Source organism: Salvelinus sp. IW2-2015, linkage group LG36, assembly GCF_002910315.2.
Source record: "Salvelinus sp. IW2-2015 linkage group LG36, ASM291031v2, whole genome shotgun sequence".
NCBI lineage: Eukaryota > Metazoa > Chordata > Actinopteri > Salmoniformes > Salmonidae > Salvelinus > Salvelinus sp. IW2-2015.
The window spans coordinates 9,608,666-9,632,942 of NC_036875.1; the positions used below are offsets into that span (position 1 = coordinate 9,608,666).

The window sequence follows — 24,277 nt, forward strand, 5'->3', positions numbered from 1 at the left end:
CGCTGAAGGTACCACGTCCATCATGTACAAACAATAGTACGCAAGTATAAACATCATGGGACCACGGCCAATCATACCGCTCAGGAGAGACACGTTCTGTGTCCTAGAATGAACGTACTTTGGTGCGAAATGTGCAAATCAATCCAGAACAACAGCAAAGGACCTTGTGAAGATGCTCAAGGAAACAGGTTCAAATGTATTAAATCCACAGTAAAACGAGTCCTATATTGACATTAACCTGAAGGCCGCTCAGCAAGAGAGAAGCCACTGCTCCAAAACTGCCATAAAAAAGCCAGACTACGGTTTGAAACTGCACATGGGGACAAAAGATTGTACTTTTTGGAGAAATGTCCTCTGTCTGATGAAACAAAAATGAACTGTTTGGCCATAATGACCATCGTTATGTTGGAGGAAAAAGGGAGGCTTGCAAGCCGAAGAACACCATCTCTGACCGTAAGCACGGGGGTGGCAGCATCATGTTGTGGGGGTGCTTTGCTGCACTTCACAAAATAGATGGCATCATGAGGAGGGAAATGGTGTGGATATATTGAAGCAAACATCTCAAGACATCAGTCAGGAAGTTAAAGCTTGGTCGCAAATGGGTCTTCCAAATGGACAATGACCCCAGCATACTTCCAAAAGTTGTGGCAAAATGGCTGAAGGACAACAAAGTCAAGGTATTGGAGTGGCCATCACAAAGCCCTGACCTCAATCCTATAGAACATTTGTGGCAGAACTGAAAAAGCATGTGCGAGGAAGGAGGCCTACAACCTGACTCAGTTACACCAGCTCAGTCAGGAGTAATTGGCCAAAATTCAGCCAATTTATTGTGGGAAGCTTGGGAATGCTACTCAAAACATTTGACCCAAGTTAACAATTTAAAGGCAAAAGCTACCAAATACTAATTGAGTATGTAAACTTCTGACTCCACTGGGAATGTGATGAAAGAAATAAAAAGCTGAAATAATCATTCTCTCTACTATTATTCTGACATTTCACATTCTTAAAATAAAGTGGTGATCCTAACTGACCTAAGACAGGGAATTTTTACAGATTAAATTTCATGAATTGTGAAAAACTGAGTTAAATGTATTTGGCTAAGTGTATGTAAACTTCTGACTTCAACTGTACATGTTGTATCTTCCAAATTCCTGGCGCACAATGAATTACCCAACCGGAACCAAAAAAGTGTTGAATTGGATTGAATTGACAGGTAGAGCCAGAGGTGGCATGTCCCTCTCCTAGACACGTCCTCACGCTCTGCCTCAACCATAGGAGCATAGAGACAATAAATGACAACACACGACATCTGCAATTCTACCATCCCGAGCAGCGAAGGATTTCAATATATTTCATGCGGCACTTTAATGCATATCTAATGCTTTTGTAAGCATGATGGGTATTGTGACGGCTAAACAGCGAGTGCTTTTCTTGGGGTGTCTTTTGCGAGGTCTGAGACCACCTGAAGGCGGCATAGTAGAACAAGTTCTAATCCTACTGTACTTCACCACTTTTTCGACCACATTGCCATGATAGATGGATATCACTAGAATCATCGTCATCGTGGGGTTGTGACATTTCTAAAGCCCCCTTCTCAAACGGATGACCCCCTGCTCAGAACACAACAACAGTAGCATATATAATCATCAACATGCTGGCAGAAGAAAACAATACCAATCTGCAACAGCACAGCAGTCGTTCATAGGCCTCTTCTACAACAATCAAAGTGTTGGAATTCAAAAGGAAGTCCATTGGTATAAGTTTCACCTGGAAGGAAGCTATAGCATACTATAGAAGACTAGTAGTAGACTACTAGTGAATTAAAATAGACTAATTACGTAACCTTTCAGTGTGGGGACAAAGGCAGTCCCTTTCTTCAACATGTCTCCTACCTGACTTTAGTGGAGAAGCAGTGTGGTACAGTACTGACGACATCATGACTAGCCTGTCAGCGATACAGCGAAATAAACGATTGAGAAGCCATGATGCGGAGGTGAGTGAAATAGATGTACATTTCCTGCTGTCGACTCAGCACTTCTCTGCCACACACATATATAGCAGATAGACAAGAATGTGAGGTACAGGGCATTCGGCGAAAGTATTCAGAGCCCTTGACTTTTTGTAACGTTACAGCCTTACTCCTAAAATTGATTACAATTGTTTTCCGCCTCGTCAATCTACACACAATACCATCTAATGACAAAGCCAAAACAGTTTTTTGTTTGTAGGATTTTTTTTATGTATAAAAAATGTAAAAGAATTTAAATATCACATTTACATAAGTATTCAGACCCTTTACTCAGTACTTTGTGGAAGCACAAGCTCTGTCAGGTTGGATGGGGAGTGTCGCTGCACAGCATTTTCAAGTGTCTCCAGAGATGTTCGATCGGGCTCTGGCTGGGCCACTCAAGGACATTCAGAGACTTGTCCGAAGCCACTCCTGCTTATCTTCGCTGTGTGCTTAGGGTCGTTGTCCTGTTGGAAGGTGAACCTTTGCCCCAGTCTGAGGTCCTGAGCGCTCTGGAGCAGATTTTCATCAAGGATCGCTCTCTGTACTTTGCACCATTCATCTTTCCCTAGGACCTGACTAGGCTCCCAGTCCCTGCCGCTGAAAAACATCCGCACAGCATGATGCAGCCACCATCATGCTTCACCGTAGGGATGGTGCCAGGTTTCCTCCAGACATGACGCTTAGCATTCAGGCCAAAGAGTTCAATCTTGGTTTCATCAGACCAGAGAATCTTGTTTGTCATGTTCTGAGAGTCTTTAGGCAAACTCCAAGCGGCGTCATGTGCCTTTTACTGAGGAGTGGCTTTGTTCTGGCCACTCTACCATAAAAGGCCTGGTTGTCAGAGCGATGCAGAGGTGGTTGTCCTTCTGGAAGTTCTCCCATCTCCACAAGGACTAATTGGAGCTCTGTCAGATGACTATCGGGTTTTGGTCACCTCCCTGACCAAGACCCTTCTCCCCAGATTGCTCAGTTTGGCCGGGAAGTCTTGGTGGTTTCCGAACTTCTTCCATTTCAGAATGAAGGAGGCAACTGTGTAATTTTTAATATATATATATATACCTTATTTAACTAGGCTAGTCAGTTAAGAAACATCTTATTTACAATGACAGCCTACCTGGAAACAGTGGGTTAACTGCCTTGTTCAGGGCAGAACGACAGATTTTTACCTTGTCAGCTCGGGGATTCGATCCGCCCCATGCTCTAACCACTAGGCTACCTGCCGCCCCTGGGAACCTTCAATGCTGCAGAAATGTTTTGGTACCCTTTCCGAATCTGTGCCTCGACACAATCCTGTCTGGGAGCTCTACGGACAATTCCTTTGACTGCATGGTTTGGTTTTTGCTCTGACATGCACTCAACTGTGGGACCTTATATAGACAGGTGTGTGCCTTTCCAAATCATGTCCAATCAATTGAATTTACCATAGCTGGACTCCAATCATGTTGTAGAAACATCTCAAGGATGATCCAATGGAAACAGGATGCACCTGAGCTCAATTTTGAGTCTCACAGCAAAGGGTCTGAATATTTATGTAAATAAGCTATTTCAGTTTTTATTTTGAATACATTTGCGGGAAAAAACGTTTTTGCTGTTTCATTCTGGGGTATTGGTGTAGATTGATGAGGAAGAAAATGTATTTAATCATTTTAGAATTAGGCTGTAACGTAAGAACATTTGGAAAAAGTCAAGGGGTCTGAATTAAGAGGTCGACCGATTGTTGATTTTTCACCACCGATACCGATTATTGGAGGACCAAAAAAAGACGATACCGATTTAATCGGCCATTTTTTAAAATTTCTTGTTATAATGACAATTACAACAACACTTACTCTAACTTATAGAATACATCAAAAAAATAAATTTAGCCTCAAATAAGTAATGAAACATGTTCAATTTGGTTTAATTATGCAAAAACAAAGTGTTGGAGAAGAAAGTAAAAGTACAATATGTGCCATGTAAAAAAGCTAACGTTTAAGTTCCTTGCTCAGAACATGAAACATATTGAAAGCTGGTGGTTCCTTTTAACATGAGTCTTCAATCTTCCCAGGAAAGATGTTTTAGGTTGTAGTTATTATAGAACTATAGGACTATTTCTCTCTATACCATTTGTATTTCATATACCTTTGACTATTGGATGTTCTTATAGGCACTTAGTATTGCCAGTGTATAGCTTCCGTCCCTCTCTCGCTCCTACCTGGCTCGAACCAGGAACACAACGACAACAGCCACCCTCGAAGCATCGTTACCCATCGCTCCACAAAATCCGAGGCCCTTGCAGAGCAAGGGATACAACTACTCCAAGTCTCAGAGCGAGTGACGTTGAAACGCTATTATCGCGCACCCCGCTCACTAGCTAGCATTTCACATCTGTTACACCAGCCTAATCTCGGAGGTGATACACAATGCTTGAAGCATTGCGAAGAGCTGCTGGCAAAACGCACGAAAGTGCTGTTTGAATGAATGCTTATGAGCCTGCTGCTGCCTACCACCGCTCAGTCAGACTGCTCTATCAATCATAGACTTAATTATAACATAATAACACACAGAAATACGAGCCTTAGGTCATTAATATGTAGATTCCGGAAACTATAATTTCGAAAACAAAACGTTTATTCTTTCAGTGAAATACAGAAACCGTTCCGTATTTTATCTAACGGGTGGCATCCCTAAGTCTAAATATTGCTGTTACATTGTACAACCTTCAATGTTATGTCATAATTATGTACAATTCTGGCAAATTAATTATGGTAGGAATTAATGGACTTCACACAGTTCGCAACGAGCCAGGCGGCCCAAACTGCTGCATATACCCTGACTGCTTGCACGGAACGCAAGAGAAGTGACACAATTTCCCTTATGATAAGAAATTCATGTAGCAGGCAATATTAATTAAATATGCAGGTTTAAAAATATACACTTGTGTATTGATTTTAAGAAAGGCATTGATGTTTATGGTTAGGTACACATTGGCGCAACGACAGTGCTCTTTTCACGAATGCGCTTGTTAAATCATCACCCGTTAGGCGAAGTAGGCTGTGATTCAATGAGAAATTAACAGGCACCACAATCGATTATATGCAACACAGGAAACGCTAAAAACTAGTAATATTATCAACCATGTGTAGTTTAACTAGTGATTATGTTAAGATTGATGATTGTTTAATGCTAGCTAGAAACTTACCTTGGCTTGGCTTCTTGCTGCCTCGCGTAACAGGTAGTGCAGCCTACCACTCCTCATGGAGTGCAATGTAATGCAGGTGGGTAGAGCGTTGGACTAGTAACCGGAAGGTTGCAAAAAACGAATCCCCGATCTGACAAGGTTAAAATCTGTCGTTCTGCCCCTGAACAAGGCAGTTAACCCACGTTCCTAGGCCGTCGTTGAAAATAAGAATGTGTTCTTAACTGACTTGCCTAGATAAATAAAGGTGTAAACATTTTTTAATAAAAATCGGTCACAATCGGTGTCCAAAAATACCGATTGCCGATTGTTATGAAACTTGAAATCGTCCCTAATTAATCGGCCATTCCGATTAATCGGTCGACCTCTAGTCTGAATACTTTCCGAATTCACTGTATATCACAACCCCCTCCACCCCCACCCCCACACACATCCCCACTTTCTTTGAAGCATGTGTACATATTGTGTCTCTTGTACTAGACCTTTCCTGCAGTCAAATAACCAAAGCGCCCTCTAGTGGCCTCATGGTTGGAATGTTATAAATATTTCTCATCATTTCATAATTAATCAACATGATTTAAAAAACCTGCTGAAACTCCGGTGTTTCTATGTCAAACGGTTTTTGTATATTTCAGTCTTCTTGTGCTGTATTTAAATGCAATATTGGATGCAAATTCAAAATGGAAAACATGTCAACTCTATATCTGACATGGTATAGGTATCTTCTTTCATTATGCCATAACCATGTGTGTGAGATGTTTAGTTTTGCTTCAAATAGACGTGTTTAAGACTACCTAAAGCACTCAGTGTGACCCTAAAAGGTTTTTAATTATACTTATGCTAAAAATGTTTATGCTATTCTCCTGAGCATTTAATACATGTTCGTATTTCATATTTATTATTTCCTATTACTGCAATGTCGAAAATGAACTTGATAATGCCTGTAACATTATGACTACTAAAACGTTCAACTCACATACAGCAGACAGACAGGAACAGTGAGTTATATCACAGCAATCTGTGCTCCAGCCCGGGCACCAGAAAATGTCCAATCTCTCTATTAATTAAGACTAGAGATCTTATCTGACTTTTATTTCTCACTTCTTCACTGTCTCTATTTGATGCTGCACTGGCCCCAGCAGCACTCAGTGTCCCATAGGGCTCAAAAGTAGTGAACTATACAGGGAATAGGGTGCCATTTGGGTCTCAAACTGGGTTCTGATCTGATCCAGGCGCTGCAGGAGGAGGGCACGGACGCTTGTCATCCAAAAGGGCTGCAGTTCCATTATGGCGGCAGAGGGACATTTTACGTAACTAGAGGCAGATGGCTTTTTTCTTGACTGGGGGTGAGAGAAATCCTCTAGAAACATATTTGTTCATTAAGTGGCAATGGGCTTGACAGTTCTGCTCTCTAGCAGCAGCAGTGTGTGGCTGCAAAGTATTCTAATGGCCCACGACATTGCTGAATGTGGGAGGGATATATATATTATAATGATAATATATATAGATATATTATTTTAATAATATATATATATAATATATATATATATATATATATATATATATATGAACTGAGAGAGAGAGAGACTGAGAGAGAGAGAGAGAGATGAGAGAGACAGAGAGAGAGAGGACTGAGAGAGAGAGAGAGAGACAGAGAGAGAGAGAGACAGAGAAGAGAGACGAGACAGAGAGAGACAGAGAGAGACGGACTGAGAGAGAGAGATGAGAGAGACTGAGAGAGAGACAGAGACAGAGAGAGAGAGATAAAGAGAGAGACTGAGAAAGGGAGAGAGTGTTGAGACTGAGAGAGGGAGAGAGTGTGAGACTGAGAGTGTGGAGAGAGAGTTAGACTGAGAAGAGGGAGAGAGAGTGAGTGTTGACTGAGAAAGAGAGAGAGACTGAGAAAGAGGGAGAGAGAGAGACACGAGAAAGAGCTGAGAAAGAGGGAGAGAGAGAGCACTGAGAAAGAGAGACACGAGAAGAGGAGAGAGAGACACTGAGAAGAGGACAGAGGAGAGAGACACGGAGAAAGAGGTAGAGAGAGAGAGACACTGAGAAAGAGGAGAGAGAGTGAGAGACTGAGAAAGAGAGACACTGAGAAAGAGGAGAGATGTAAGAGATGAAAGAAGACACTATATATATATATATATATATATATATATATATATATATATATATATATCCCTCCCACATTCAGCAATGTCGTGGGCCTCATTAGAATACTTTAGCAGCCACACACTGCTGCTGCTAGAGAGCAGAACTGTCAAGCCCCATTGCCACTTAATGAACAAATATGTTTCTAGAGGATTTCTCTCAACCCCCAGTCAAGAAAAAAGCCATCTGCCTCTAGTTACGTAAAATGTCCCTCTGCCGCCATAATGGAACTGCAGCCCTTTTGGATGACAAGCGTCCGTGCCCTCCTCCTGCAGCGCCTGGATCAGATCAGAACCCAGTTTGAGACCCAAATGGCACCCTATTCCCTGTATAGTTCACTACTTTTGAGCCCTATGGGACACTGAGTGCTGCTGGGCCAGTGCAGCATCAAATAGAGACAGTGAAGAAGTGAGAAATAAAAGTCAGATAAGATCTCTAGTCTTAATTAATAGAGAGATTTGGACATTTTCTGGTGCCGGGGCTGGAGCACAGATTGCTGTGATATAACTCACTGTTCCTGTCTGTCTGCTGTATGTGAGTTGAACGTTTTAGTAGTCATATGTACAGGATATCAACGCAATGCTTACTTGCAAGTTCATTTTCGACATTGCAGTAATAGGAAATAATAAAATATGAAAATACGAACATGTATTAAATGGCTCAGGAGAATAGCATAAACATTTTTAGCATAAGTATAATTAAAAACCTTTTAGGGTCACACTGAGTGCTTCTAGGTAGTCTTAAACACGTCTAMTTTGAAGCAAAACTAAACATCTCACACACATGGTTATGGGCATAATGAAAGAAGATACCTATACCATGTCAGATATAGAGTTGACATGTTTTCCATTTTGAATTTGCATCCCAATATTGCATTTTAAATACAGCACAGAAGACTGAAATATAACAAAAACCGTTTGACATAGAAACACCGGAGTTTCAGCAGGTTTTTTAAATCATGTTGATTAATTATGAAATGATGAGAAATATTTATAACATTCCAACCATGAGGCCACTAGAGGGCGCTTTGGTTATTTGACTGCAGGAAAGGTCTAGTACAAGAAGACACAATATGTACACATGCTTCAAAGAAAGTGGGGATGTGTGTGGGGGTGGGGGTGAGGGGGTTGTGATATACAGTGAATTCGGAAAGTATTCAGACTAGAGGTCGACCGATTAATCGGAATGGCCGATTAATTAGGGCCGATTTCAAGTTTTCATAACAATCGGCAATCGGTATTTTTGGACACCGATTGTGACCGATTTATTAAAAAAAATGTTTACACCTTTATTTATCTAGGCAAGTCAGTTAAGAACACATTCTTATTTTCAATGACGGCCTAGGAACGGTGGGTTAACTGCCTTGTTCAGGGGCAGAACGACAGATTTTAACCTTGTCAGATCGGGGATTCGTTGTTTGCAACCTTCCGGTTACTAGTCCAACGCTCTACCCACCTGCATTACATTGCACTCCATGAGGAGTGGTAGGCTGACTACCTGTTACGCGAGGGCAGCAAGAAGCCAAGCCAAGGTAAGTTTCTAGCTAGCATTAAACAATCATCAATCTTAACATAATCACTAGTTAACTACACATGGTTGATAATATTACTAGTTTATCTAGCGTTTCCTGTGTTGCATATAATCGATGTGGTGCCTGTTAATTTCTCATTGAATCACAGCCTACTTCGCCTAACGGGTGATGATTTAACAAGCGCATTCGTGAAAAGGCACTGTCGTTGCGCCAATGTGTACCTAACCATAAACATCAATGCCTTTCTTAAAATCAATACACAAGTGTATATTTTTAAACCTGCATATTTAATTAATATTGCCTGCTAACATGAATTTCTTATAACTAGGGAAATTGTGTCACTTCTCTTGCGTTCCGTGCAAGCAGTCAGGGTATATGCAGCAGTTTGGGCCGCCTGGCTCGTTGCGAACTGTGTGAAGTCCATTAATTCCTAACATAATTAATTTGCCAGAATTGTACAATAATTATGACATAACATTGAAGGTTGTACAATGTAACAGCAATATTTAGACTTAGGGATGCCACCCGTTAGATAAAATACGGAACGGTTCTGTATTTCACTGAAAGAATAAACGTTTTGTTTTCGAAATTATAGTTTCCGGAATCTACCATATTAATGACCTAAGGCTCGTATTTCTGTGTGTTATTATGTTATAATTAAGTCTATGATTTGATAGAGCAGTCTGACTGAGCGGTGGTAGGCAGCAGCAGGCTCATAAGCATTCATTCAAACAGCACTTTCGTGCGTTTTGCCAGCAGCTCTTCGCAATGCTTCAAGCATTGTGTATCAACTCCCGAGATTAGGCTGGTGTAACAGATGTGAAATGGCTAGCTAGTGAGCGGGGTGCGCGMTAATAGCGTTTCAAACGTCACTCGCTCTGAGACTTGGAGTAGTTGTATCCCTTGCTCTGCAAGGGCCTCGGATTTTGTGGAGCGATGGGTAACGATGCTTCGAGGGTGGCTGTTGTCGTTGTGTTCCTGGTTCGAGCCCAGGTAGGAGCGAGGAGAGGGACGGAAGCTATACTGTTACACTGGCAATACTAAAGTGCCTATAAGAACATCCAATAGTCAAAGGTATATGAAATACAAATGGTATAGAGAGAAATAGTCCTATAGTTCCTATAATAACTACAACCTAAAACATCTTTCCTGGGAAGATTGAAGACTCATGTTAAAAGGAACCACCAGCTTTCATATGTTCTCATGTTCTGAGCAAGGAACTTAAACGTTAGCTTTTTTACATGGCACATATTGTACTTTTACTTTCTTCTCCAACACTTTGTTTTTGCAKTATTTAAACCAAATTGAACATGTTTCATTACTTATTTGAGGCTAAATTTATTTTATTGATGTATTCTATTAAGTTAGAGTAAGTGTTGTTGTAATTGTCATTATAACAARTACATTTTAAAAAATGGCCGATTAAATCGGTATCGTCTTTTTTTGGTCCTCCAATAATCGGTATCGGTGGTGAAAAATCATAATCGGTCGACCTCTAATTCAGACCCCTTGACTTTTTCCAAATGTTCTTACGTTACAGCCTAATTCTAAAATGATTAAATACATTTTCTTCCTCATCAATCTACACACAATACCCCAGAATGAAACAGCAAAAACGTTTTTTCCCCCCGCAAATGTATTCAAAATAAAAAACTGAAATAGCTTATTTACATAAATATTCAGACCCTTTGCTGTGAGACTCAAAATTGAGCTCAGGTGCATCCTGTTTCCATTGATCATCCTTGAGATGTTTCTACAACATGATTGGAGTCCAGCTATGGTAAATTCAATTGATTGGACATGATTTGGAAAGGCACACACCTGTCTATATAAGGTCCCACAGTTGACAGTGCATGTCAGAGCAAAAACCAAACCATGCAGTCAAAGGAATTGTCCGTAGAGCTCCCAGACAGGATTGTGTCGAGGCACAGATCTCGGAAAGGGTACCAAAACATTTCTGCAGCATTGAAGGTTCCCAAGGGGCGGCAGGTAGCCTAGTGGTTAGAGCATTGGGGCGGATCGAATCCCCGAGCTGACAAGGTAAAAATCTGTCGTTCTGCCCCTGAACAAGGCAGTTAACCCACTGTTCCCAGGTAGGCTGTCATTGTAAATAAGAATGTTCTTAACTGACTAGCCTAGTTAAATAAAGGTAATATATATATATATTAAAATTACACAGTTGCCTCCATCATTCTGAAATGGAAGAAGTTCGGAACCACCAAGACTTCCCGGCCAAACTGAGCAATCTGGGGAGAAGGGTCTTGGTCAGGGAGGTGACCAAAAACCCGATAGTCACTCTGACAGAGCTCCATAGTTCCTCTGTGGAGATGGGAGWACCTTCCAGAAGGACAACCACCTCTGCATCGCTCTGACAACCAGGCCTTTATGGTAGAGTGGCCAGACAAAAGCCACTCCTCAGTAAAAGGCACATGACAGCCGCTTGGAGTTTGCCTAAAGACTCTCAGAACATGACAAACAAGATTCTCTGGTCTGATGAAACCAAGATTGAACTCTTTGGCCTGAATGCTAAGCGTCATGTCTGGAGGAAACCTGGCACCATCCCTACGGTGAAGCATGATGGTGGCTGCATCATGCTGTGCGGATGTTTTTCAGCGGCAGGGACTGGGAGACTAGTCAGGATCTAGGGAAAGATGAATGGTGCAAAGTACAGAGCGATCCTTGATGAAAATCTGCTCCAGAGCGCTCAGGACCTCAGACTGGGGCAAAGGTTCACCTTCCAACAGGACAACGACCCTAAGCACACAGCGAAGATAACGCAGGAGTGGCTTCGGGACAAGTCTCTGAATGTCCTTGAGTGGCCCAGCCAGAGCCCGATCGAACATCTCTGGAGACACCTGAAAATRGCTGTGCAGCGACACTCCCCATCCAACCTGACAGAGCTTGTGCTTCCACAAAGTACTGAGTAAAGGGTCTGAATACTTATGTAAATGTGATATTTAAATTCTTTTACATTTTTATACATAAAAAAAAATCCTACAACAAAAAACTGTTTTGGCTTTGTCATTAGATGGTATTGTGTGTAGATTGACGAGGCGGAAAACAATTGTAATCAATTTTAGAGTAAGGCTGTAACGTTACAAAAAGTCAAGGGCTCTGAATACTTTCCGAATGCCCTGTACCTCACCATTCTTGTCTATCTGCTATATATGTGTGTGGCAGAGGAAGTGCTGAGTCGACAGCAGGAAATGTACATCTATTTCACTCACCTCCGCATCATGGCTTCTCAATCGTTTATTTCGCTGTATTCGCTGACAGGCTAGTCATGATGTCGTCAGTACTGTACCACACTGCTTTCTCCACTAAAGTCAGGTAGGAGACATGTTGAAGAAAGGGACTGCCTTTGTCCCCACACTGAAAGGTCTAGTATTAGTCTATTATTAATTCACTAGTAGTCTACTACTAGTCTTCTATAGTATGCTATAGCTTCACTTCCAGGTGAAACTTATACCAATGGACTTCCTTTGAATTCCAACACTTTGATTGTTGTAGAAGAGGCCTATGAACGACTGCTGTGCTGTTGCAGATTGGTATTGTTTTCTTCTGCCAGCATGTTGATGATTCATATTGCTACTGTTGTTTGTCTCTGAGCAGGGGTCATCCGTTTGAGAAGGGGGCTTTAGAAATGTTCACAAACCCCACGATGACGATGATTCTAGTGATATCCATCTATCATGGCAATGTGGTCGAAAAGTGTGAAGTACAGTAGGATTAGAACTTGTTCTACTATGCCGCCTTTCAGGTGGTCTCAGACCTCGCAAAAGAACCCCAAGAAAAGCACTCGCTGTTTTCCGTCACAATACCCATCATGCTACAAAAGCATTAGATATGCATTAAAGTGCCGCATGAAAATATATTGAAATCCTTCGCTGCTCGGGGATGGTAGAATTGCAGATGTCGTGTGTTGTCATTTATTGTCTCTATCTCCTATGGTTGAGCAGAGCGTGAGGACGTGTCTAGGAGAGGGACATGCCACCTCTGGCTCTACCTGTCAATTCAATCCAATTCAACCTTTTTTGGTTCCGGTTGGGTAATTCATTGTGCAGCCAGGAATATGGAAGATACAACATGTACAGTTGAAGTCAGAAGTTTACATACACTTAGCCAAATACATTTAAACTCAGTTTTTCACAATTCATGAAATTTAATCTTAGTAAAAATTCCCTGTCTTAGGTCAGTTAGGATCACCACTTTATTTTAAGAATGTGAAATGTCAGAATAATAGTAGAGAGAATGATTTATTTCAGCTTTTATTTCTTTCATCACATTCCCAGTGGAAGTCAGAAGTTTACATACTCAATTAGTATTTGGTAGCTTTGCCTTTAAATTGTTTAACTTGGGTCAAATGTTTTGAGTAGCATTCCACAAGCTTCCCACAATAAATTGGCTGAATTTTGGCCAATTACTCCTGACTGAGCTGGTGTAACTGAGTCAGGTTTGTAGGCCTCCTTCCTCGCACATGCTTTTTCAGTTCTGCCACAAATGTTCTATAGGATTGAGGTCAGGGCTTTGTGATGGCCACTCCAATACCTTGAACTTTGTGTGTCCTTAAGCCATTTTGCCACAACTTTGGAAGTATGCTTGGGGTCATTGTCCATTTGGAAGACCCATTTGCGACCAAGCTTTAACTTCCTGAACTGAGCACTGTCAATATATCCACACCATTTCCCTCCTCATGATGCCATCTATTTTGTGAAGTGCAGCAAAGCACCCCCAAACATGATGCTGCACCCCCGTGCTTCACGGTCGGGATGGTGTTCTTCGGCTTGCAAGCCTCCCCCTTTTTCCTCCAAACATAACGATGGTCATTATGGCCAAACAGTTCTATTTTTGTTTCATCAGACCAGAGGACATTTCTCCAAAAAGTACAATCTTGTTGTCCCATGTGCATTTTCAAACCGTAGTCGGGCTTTTTTATGGCAGTTTTGGAGCAGTGGCTTCCTTCCTTGCTGAGCGGCCTTTCAGGTTATGTCAATATAGGACTCGTTTTACTGTGGATTTTAATACATTTGAACCTGTTTCCTTGAGCATCTCCCCAGGCCTGTTGTTCTGGAATTGATTTGCATTTCGCACCAAAGTACGTTCATCTCTAGGACACAGAACGTGTCTCCTTCCTGAGCGGTATGATTGCTGCATGGTCCCATGATGTTTATACTTGCGTACTATTGTTTGTACAGATGGACGTGTGTACCTTCAGGCGTTTGGAAATTGCTCCCAAGGAGGAACCAGACTTGTGGAGGTCTCAATTTTTTTTCTGAGGTCTTTGGCTGATTTCTTTTCATTTCCCATGATGTCAAGCAAAGAGGCACTGAGTTTGAAAGTAGGCCTCGAAATACATCCACAGGTACACCTCCAATTGACTCAATTATGTCAATTAGCCTATCAGAAGCTCTAAAGCCATACATCATTTTCTGGAATTTTCCAAGCTGTTTAAAGGCACAGTCAACTTAGTGTATGTCAACTTCTGACCCACTGGAATTTGATACAGTGATTTGTAAGTGAAATAATCTGTCTGTAAAACAATTGTTGGAAAAAATACTTGTGTCATGCACAAAGTAGATGTCAACCGCTGCCAAAACTATAGTTTGTAACAAGAAATTTGTGGAGTGGTTGAAAAACGAGTTTTATGACTCCAACCTAAGTGTATGTAAACGTCCGACTTCAACTGTAAGTGCAATAAATATGTAAGGAGATTGAATATAAGTGTTAAATTCTACCGCCTCAGAAACCCGGATCCGGGAGCACCCCACCCCCCCACCAGTAAAAAGCTGAATAGCATAGCTAGCATAGCGTCACAAGTAAATAGTAGCATCTAAATATCATTCAATCACAAGTCCAAGATACCAGATGAAAGATCCACTTCTTGTGAATCCAGCAATCATTTCTGATTTTTAAAATGTTTTACAGGGAAGACACAATATGTAAATCTATTAGCTAACCACGTTAGCAAAAGACACCATTTTTCTTTGTCCACCATTTTTTCTCTCACCAGTAGCTATCACCAATTCGGCCAAATAAAGATATTGATAGCCACTAACCAAGAAAAAAACTCATCAGATGACAGTCTGATAACATATTTATTGTATAGGATAGGTTTTGTTAGAAAAATGTGCATATTTCAGGTAGAAATCATAGTTTACAATTGCACCACCACACAACTCGACTAGAATAAATACAGAGAGCAACGTGTATTACTAATTTACTTCATCATCATTTCATAAAATAAAAATAGAAATGCATAGCAATGGAAAGACACAGATCTTGTGAATTCCAGACAATATTTCAGATTTCTAAGCTGTTATTAGCGATAAACACATATAATACGTTATTTAGCATACCACATGTGCAAACTTACCCACAAATTCAAGGCAACGGGAGCGATAACGTTATGATCACCAAATATATTAATTTTTTCACTAACCTTCTCAGAATTCTTCCGATGACACTCCTGTAACATCATATTACAACATACATATAGGAGTTTCGAAAATTTGCATATTAGCCCAAAAAAACGTGGTTAATACAATGAGATAGTAGCAAAACTGGCCTGAAGACGGGCGCCATCTTGAGAGTGATCTCACGTACTAATAGATAACTTATCTAACCTTACTAATACAGGGTTGACAGGAATCGAAAAGACAAATTAGTTCTTAATGCAATCGCTGACTTACATTTCCTAAAATTATCCTTACTTGTGCAATACGGGTCCGCCAAAGCGAAGCTAACAAAACAAAATGGCGATATATGCGTTTAAATTTTTCAACAGAACAGCGATTTATCATCATAAATAGTTCTTACTATGAGCTGTTCTTCCATTCAGATTCTTGGGCATTGTTTTTTCTTCCGGTCTATCGTCAGAAAGGGATCCTCTTGCCGCTGCAATGGTCACTAACGTTCGGTATGTACAGGAAACGTGCCCAGCTCATGGAAGGGCGTCAACAAATAAATGCCTCAAAATCCCACTAAACGAGATAAATTGCTATAAAACGGTTTAAATTAACTACCTTATGATGTTTTTAACACTATAACAAGTAAAAATGACCGGCGATATATTACTGGCTAAACCAAGGCTTGGAAAGAGGTCGGTCCAACGTCCTTCGTGCGTCGAGGGCAGGGTCCAAAGGAAAGCTACTTCCGGTCTTTGGTGTTTTATACAGGCCCTGATTGCGCAATCGACTCCATTCAAATTGTCACCACTTACTGACATCTAAGTAGGAAGGTGTAGGCTTGCAGTTGTTTGGTATCCTCACAGACATTCACCCTAGGAGCACCAGGGTTAAAACCTGACTGGGACATGAAGGGCCAAGGTTGCTGAAATCTCACTCCCTGTCAGGAAAAGTGCTGTAGAWWGAGTTCTGTTCCACTCAGAGACATAATTCCAACGGTTATAGAAACTAGAGAGTGTTTTCTATCCAATAATAACAATAATATGCATATTGTACGAGCAAGAATTGACTACTAGGCAGTTTAATTTGGCAATGTCAAAAAAAATTAAGTGCTAACAGCACCCCCTATTGACAAAAGGTTAAAAAAGATCCACCAAACAGTGACGTGGTGTGAGGAGGAGGATGCTTGGTGTGCATCTGGGACAGGACATGAGGAGCCTACTGTTGTACACTGGACCTAGACTATCCCCTCATGTTTTCATATGGTCCTTGGCAGCTAAATTGGTAGAGCATGGCTCTTGTAATGCCAAGKTAGTGGGTTCGATTCCCAGGACCACCCATAAGTAAAATGTATGCACACGTGACTATAAGTCCCTTTGGATAAAAGCATCTGGTTAAATGACATCTACTATTATATTTGCATGCTCTGGTTATTTTTTATCTCGGCTTAACGGCGTGATTACTATGTCGGAGCTGATGTTTGAGAGCTGACAAAGAGCGTTCCATAAAATCCTATGCTTCTTCTGGCCCAAGCCGGTCAAGCCAGGGTCACCCAAACTAGCCCTCTGAACATGATGGCTCAATCACGCCCAATCAGGACATGAAGAGAGGAGAGCCTGCTGGAGTGGAAATGATCAACAGCCTCTAATCAGAGCCCGATACCTCTATATACTGTATGACTCTGCTACTGAAAATACACTGACACAGTTGAGCCTGTATAACGTTGGCGTGACCTCACTGTGCCTGGCCTATAGGGCCAAAGACTGGTCTGCTTCTCTTCCTCTCTGGTATGAAGTTACAATGCCAGTGTTGCAGTCTTTCTAATTCTTTATGCGGTGATGAACGTGACCTAAAACTACCGAACTCTTCAATTCCTACTTGTTCTATTTCATAGAATTTTATTTTCAGCAGAGAAAATGTCATTTACAGGGTTTTGGAAAAATGTTGCGAGTGGCCCTCCGTTGTCTTATCACGAGTACATCCCAAATGACGGTGTTAAATGTAGTGCACTTCAAAGTTATAAAGGGACCTCTCAATGGGATTTGCTGGATAAATAAAGGTTAAATAAAAAAATAGGGGGCTATTTTAGGACGCAGCCCTTCATGTCAAGTGTAGACCTGTAGGTGGAGTGAGAGGCTGTGCTTAGGCTGCACGACAGGACAGAGTAGAGTAGAGGCCAATGCTTGAAGCTACCAGAGTCACTGTCCATTATGCCTCTACAAGGGGTCATGCAACCCGTGGCGTGGTGGTATGTCATCGGTTTGTACTAGGCCCTATGAAGTAGGACAGGCCGAGACAGAGGGGGACAGGATCTGATTCAGCGCTGGGTGACAGGGCAGTCAGGCCCGAGGACTGACACTCATTGTCATGCCAAACAATGAGCAGAGCTTAGCAGAGCAAAGCGCATGTTGGTACAGGACGACCAGCCTTCATTGTCTCCAACCCTCCTTCCACTAAGCCTGGCACGGACCGAGGGGGGAGAGAGGGCTCTCGCCGCACCCCCCCGCCGGCGACATGGGCTAGATAAACACGGGCCTTGTTTAATGGTCGTTACCGCGGCCTTCGTCCTGACGCGTCGCATCATTAAGCTGAATAGATGTGTCCCATTTTGTGTTTCACTGACTCTGCAAACTCAATGAATTATACATGGGGACCAGAGGAGAGCCGGTCTATTTGAGGCTGTAATGGACGCGCCACTTAGGCTGTGTTGTCTTTGTTCTTGTTTCATTAGGTTGCCGCCTGTAGCGACAAGTACAGATGTAGGATCTTAATTTGAACCAGTTTGCTACACCGGAAAATAATCCTGCATCACCAGGAAATGTGAATTAATGGACATTTTTGTAGGGGTTGATACATTTGTTTCGTAAGAGAAAATCAATTCTTAAATTTCGAAGTGGAAATTACAAACCTTAGAAGCCTTTTTAAACCTCAAGTACACTATACATTTAATTGTAAAGTTCTCCTGCAAAAGGGTGATCAAATTACGATTCTACATATGTAACAGCCTGGTGTGAGAAGCTAATAATGAATGTATTGGATCCACATTTGTCGCGGGCTTCATAAGGCTCGTGATGACCTATCCTCTGGAAATTCCTGTTGAAATGTATGAGAGAGAGGTAAAAGTCATAAAATATGTTTTCTTTTTTGCGTCATAGGCTAATAAAGGACAAGGAGAGGGACGTTGAGGACGACGTCTTAATAATATTGATGGCCACCTGAGAGAGGAAAAGACCGAGCAGATGCAAGAGGGGAGGATTGCTTGCTGCAGGGTAGAGACGGAGAGGCTAGCTAGCTGTGCTTCGTACAGGAAGCTCTGAATCTCCTCCATGCAGGCAGGCGTTCCACAGTGGAGACAGGCTTGGAGTACAGAGCGTGGGTAGGACAGGCTTGGGGTACAGAGCATGGGTAGGACAGGCTTGGGGTACAGAGTGTGGGTAGGACAGGCTTGGGGTACAGAGCATGGGTAGGACATGCTTGGAACACAGACCGTGGGTGGGACAGGCTTGGGATACAGAAGCTTGGGGGTAGGAACAGGCTTGGAGTACAGAGCGTGGGTAGGACGGCTTGGAGTACAGAGCGTGGGTAGGACAGGCTTGGGAGTACAGAGCGTGGGTAGTACAGGCTTGGGGTACAGAGGCGTGGGTAGGCCAGGCTTGGGGTACAGAGCGTGGGTAGGACAGGCTTGGGATACAGAGCGTGGGTAGGGAAGGCTTGGGTACAGAGCGTGGGGTAGTAACAGGCTTGGGGTACAGAGCGTGGGTAGGCCAGGCTAGGGGGTTGGGGTACAGAGCGTGGGTAGTACAGGCTTGGAGTACAGAGCGTGGGTAGTACAGGCTTGGGGTCAAGAGCGTGGGTAGGACAGGCTTGGGGTACAGAGCGTGGGTAGTACAGGCTTGGGGTACAGAGCGTGGGTAGTACAGGCTTGGGGTACAAGAGCGTGGGTAGGCCAGGCTTGGGTACAGAGCGTGGGTAGGACAGGCTTGGGGTACAGAGCGTGGGTAGTACAGGCTTGGGGTACAGAGCGTGGGTAGGACAGGCTTGGGGTACAGAGCGTGGGTAGGACAGGCTTGGGGTACAGAGCGTGGGTAGTAACAGGCTTGGGGTACAGAGCGTGGGTAGGACAGGCTTGGAGTACAGAGCGTGGGTAGGACAGGCTTGGGGGTACAGAGCGTGGGTAGTACAGGCTTGGGGTACAGAGCGTGGGTAGGCCAGGCTTGGAGTACAGAGCGTGGGTAGGTACAGGCTTGGGGGTACAGAGCGTGGGTAGGACAGGCTTGGGGTACAGAGCGTGGGTAGTACAGGCTTGGGGTACAGAGCGTGGGTAGGCCAGGCTTGGGGTACAGAGCGTTGGGTAGGACAGGCTTGGGGTAACAGAGCGTGGGGGTAGGACAGGCTTGGGGTACAGAGCATGGGTAGGACAGGCTTGGGGTACAGAGCGTGGGTAGGACAGGCTTGGGGTACAGGAGCGGTGGTAGGCCAGGCTTGGGGTACAGAGCGTGGTAGGACAGGCTTGGGGTACAGAGCATGGTAGGACAGGCTTGGGGTACAGGAGCGTGGGTAGGACAGGCTTGGGGTACAGAGCGTGGTTAGGACAGGCTTGGGGTACAGAGCATGGTAGGACAGGCTTGGGGTACAGAGCATGGGTAGGACAGGCTTGGGATACAGAGCATGGTGGGTAGGACAGGCTTGGGTACAGAGCAGGGTAGGACAGGCTTGGGTACGAGAGCGTGGGTAGGACAGGCTTGGGGTACAGAGCGTGGTAGGACAGGCTTGGGGTACAGAGCATGGTAGACAGGCTTGGGGTACAGAGCGTGGGTAGGACAGGCTTGGGGTACAGAGCGTGGGTAGGACAGGCTTGGGGTACAGAGCGTGGGTAGGACAGGCTTGGGTACAGAGCGTGGGGTAAGCGCTATACAGGCTTGGGGTACCAGAGCGTGGGTAGGACAGGCTTGGGGTACAGAGCGTGGGTAGGACAGGCTTGGGGTACAGAGCGTGGGTAGGACAGGCTTGGAACTGGGATCAAGCATTTAGAGCCATATGGCAGCAGCAGATGCCTCTCTGCACTGTTTCATCAGAAACACAATCTGGATTCTATAGAAACCTGCTGCATTGGAGTTATTCAGTAGAAGAAGCAACACTGTTTGCCCTTGGCTGTGCATTATCTAGTAGCTCTGAGACCACGTTTACGCCCCTCGGACATTCAAGGCTGCACAGTCAAACAGGAGAAGGCAAATAAATGGTGAACCAACCATGTTCATGACATAAGACACCCATTTCATTGTGTTTACTCACAAAAATGTGTACATCTTCCAGAATGTGTGATTTAAAGTGTTTTTCTGGTCATAAATGGTCCATGAAAGGATTGTGTTGTATCATGTGACAAGTGTTTTCTGCAGTGAGCCAATGAGAAAGGGAGGAGGCTGTGGAACTGAAGCCTATCTGTGTTATTTTCTTCCTGGAAGGGTCGTTCACCCTTTCCATCCCAAATGGCACCCTATTCCCTATATAGGCTCTGGTCAAAAGTAGTGCAGTACAGATCTTCATTTGATCAGTCTTTTGTTGCTGAGAATTTTCCTGCACGGCAGGATATGCAAACTTGTCGCGTCTTCGAGGTTTAAAAGGGCTTCTAAAGTTTGTAATTTCCACTTTAAATTGTCTGACTCGATTTGCCCTAACTAAAATGTATCAAAGCCTCCAAAAAAATGTCCATTCATTATAATCCACATTATTTTCCTGCTGTAGCAAACTGTCTCAAATTAAGGTCCTACATCTGCACATAGGGAATAGGGTGTCAGTTGAGGGAATAGGGTGTCAGTTGGGACGCAGCCCGTTATCTGTGTTTCTATCAGGCTCTCAAATGTACTTTCTTATACACAACAACACTCTCTGTACCACAATATTAACTCTTGGATTCTGGCGGCCTACTTTTCTCTGGGATGCCAAATGATGACCACAACTCTCTTAGCCTGCACCGTGAACTGTAAAGTCTATTAGTTCAGAGATTTTATGGGCGTTTAAAAGGGGCACTCTTTATCTGTTTTTAGACCCTGCTACTCTGCTGTAGTCTAAACAGATACTCCCGCGCTAGTGATTTGACAGCGTAGCCAGTTAAACTGCACACCCGCTTTGAAGAAATGCATATGAAAGTGTAATGGGCAGAGACATGCACGTATCAGTGATCTTCATGCGCTATCAGAGAAGTTTAATAGTAGGTGTAATGTGGTGTGAGTGCTTCAGTGCTGCTGAGAGTGCATGGGGATAGGTACAAGCTGTTGGGTTTGCACACACACACACACACACACACACAGTACACTAGCGCTGCGGTGTTGAGCTTCATTCAGATGGTTGAGCAGTTACAAGATCACCCGTGGCCATATTTTGCTAGACGTCACTAAAAAGATACCATCGTCTCGAAGACCGCAAACTTTTATTATATTTGATTAAATAACAGAGAACCTGGAATAGCAAGACTCAGACTAAACCGATAAGGAGATTTCATCTTAACGTGTTCTCTATGCCATTATCTTTGTTGACTACGTCTATACAATAGTTTTGTTTCACAAATGTGCACACAGATTCTTGGTTCTTGAAACAGAAAATAAGTCCCCCTCGTTTATTCTATGCGTCTCTAAAGCGGCTGCCGCGAAGGATTTATTGATAATTTCCTTCTAAGTATATCAGTGTCAGTCTTCCTGTCAGGACAGAGAGCTGTAATATACTCTACAGAGGGGTCTGTTTCAGTCCCCGTTCCGGAATAGTATCCTCTGTTCTGTGTGTGCTAGCGGCGGGAGCAGAGCCACCGTTTCGATGTTCCTACTTCCTGAGGAAACTGCAGCGTGGCCTGTGTCTCTGTCTCTCTCTCTCTCTCTCTCTGTGTGGAGCGGCAGGGCTTAGCAGAGCTCCCCTCTCCCCTCTCTGCAGCAGCCAGGCTGCACATGGCCACTACTGAGCCAGGGGAGGGCACAAGGCAATGCAAGGCAGGCGGAGGAGGAGGGGAAGGAGGGAGGGAGAGAGGGCGGGCGGGCGGGCCAGAGGGGGAGCACTAGCTAACGCTCTCTTCTGAGCCAAATGAGTCTCCAGTCAAGAGAGACATTCTCGTGGCACCTCCAGAAGTTAAAGAGGGGTGGTGGAGATGAGGCGTGAAGCGTGGGCAGCCTGAAGCTACAGGGCTTACTTCCTCTGGTGGAGTAGAGGGCTGTGACTGGCTACAGTTATATGGAAGGGGCTACAGCTGGGCTGGGGAGAGAGAGAGAGAAATAGTCTAGCTAGATTATCGCCTATTAAGGTGAGTGGGAATGGGTCTGTGTACGTGAGAGAAAGAGAGAGAAACCGACTGAGTCCCGGCATGTCTGTGTGTGACAGAGCGGTGGTGGCATGGGTGCAAGGAAAGGGCTGTGTGTGTGTGTGTGTGTGTGTGTGTGTGTGTGTGTGTGTGTGTGTGTGTGTGTGTGTGTGTGTGGTGTGTTGTGTGTGTGTGTGGTGTGTGTGTGTGTGTGTGTGTGTGTGTGTGTGTGTGTGTGTGTGTGTGTGTGTGTGTGTGTGTGTGTGTGTGTGTTGTTAGTTAGTTAGTTAGTTAGTTAGTTATGTATACTGTAAGGTCTAGTAGTGTACTGTGTGTCCGCGCGTTTGTATATGTGAGGCTCTCTTCCTGTGACATGCTGCAGTGCTTGAAGCCAGGCTGAGACACAGAGAAAGAGAGCCCAGGTAGAACCCTAGGCAGGCAGCCTCACTGGGGTTCGATAGTTAGAAAAGTCAGATGCTGCTTCCTGCATTGCTCCCTGCCAACAAGCTAGTAGAAGCAAGGTTGAATAACACTGTTTTTGCCCAGGCTAAAGTGGTACTTCAATCTCTGTGTGTGGGCTGCGCATTGTGATGTGTGTGTGTGTGTGTGTGTGTGTGTGTGTGTGTGCGCGTTTCAAATGGTTACTTTGTTTTCCAAGGCGTAGCGTTTCCCCCGAGCTATTACGGAGCTATTGTGTGTGTGGTGTTTTTGTACGTCCTCTATGGCGCGGCGTCTGTACACGCTTCTGTTCCTCAGAGCTGTCAAACTGTTATCCTTCCTCCTCGTCGGCATCATCTTCATCCATGTAGTTTCATTGAACCTTTATTGAAGCAGGAAATCCCACTCAGACCAGAATACCTATTTTACAAGGGAGCCATTCTGTAAGGCATCTCTGACCTTGTGTTCCTGACTTTGCTGTCCTTCTGCAGGAGCTCCAGTTTGAGAGGCTGACCAGGGAGCTGGAAGTGGAGAGACAGATTGTGGCCAATCAGCTGGAAAGATGCAGACTTGGGGCCGAATCGCCAGACACTGCTAGCGGCAGGTAATGAGCACACACACATGCATGTATACACACACACTCACACACACACAGAGAGCCTACATGCTGGTCATAGCTTGAAACATAGCTACTTCCTCAGTTGCAGCAGTGGGCCGTAGTTTAGCCTCTTGGCACAGGAATACAGTGGCGGCGAATTGACATCTAAATGGGCTGTGTATATGGAACAGAGATGGCGACGTCATCCTAGACATTCTCATCAATTCACCTTTTAGTTTGACGAGCCATGACATTTCTGCGGAAAACAAACACAAGTATGTTGTCTATGGTAGCAGATGTTGAAAAATGTTTGATGTGGACAGTAACGGGGGCTGCGTTTCAAAGTCATAAAAGACACACCTTCGCCTTGTGCCCTTGGGGGAATCCCCGCGGCCATCTTTGTCGTTGATTAGCCAAGCAAGGGAAGTTGGCAGCCCTCGGTTTTGATCGAGTTTGCGAATGTACAATTATGTTCTTAACTGACTGGCCTAGTTAAATAAAGTTTCAATAAAACTAAATAAAAATGTTCTGAAACGCCCCAATAATTCAATTGCCGATGACTGTACATCCGCTAAGAAAAGTCAGCCAATACTTAAAACCAACATTAATTCGGAGAAGTCAACATACAAGTGTAAGTAAAAAAACGAATGTAAATAAGTTAGAAATTGTGCTACTAATGCA

General features: G+C 43.7%; 1 protein-coding gene across 1 annotated transcript in view; it reads left to right on the forward strand.

The window, feature by feature from the left end:
• LOC111959435 (plakophilin-4) overlaps nucleotides 1–24,277 on the forward strand; it is a 120,950-nt gene that overhangs the window by 19,738 nt on the left and 76,935 nt on the right. Inside the window, exon 3 of the mRNA XM_070437725.1 lies at nucleotides 23,490–23,602. Coding sequence (XP_070293826.1) covers nucleotides 23,490–23,602 — 113 coding nt within the window. The remainder of the gene's footprint in view (nucleotides 1–23,489; nucleotides 23,603–24,277) is intronic.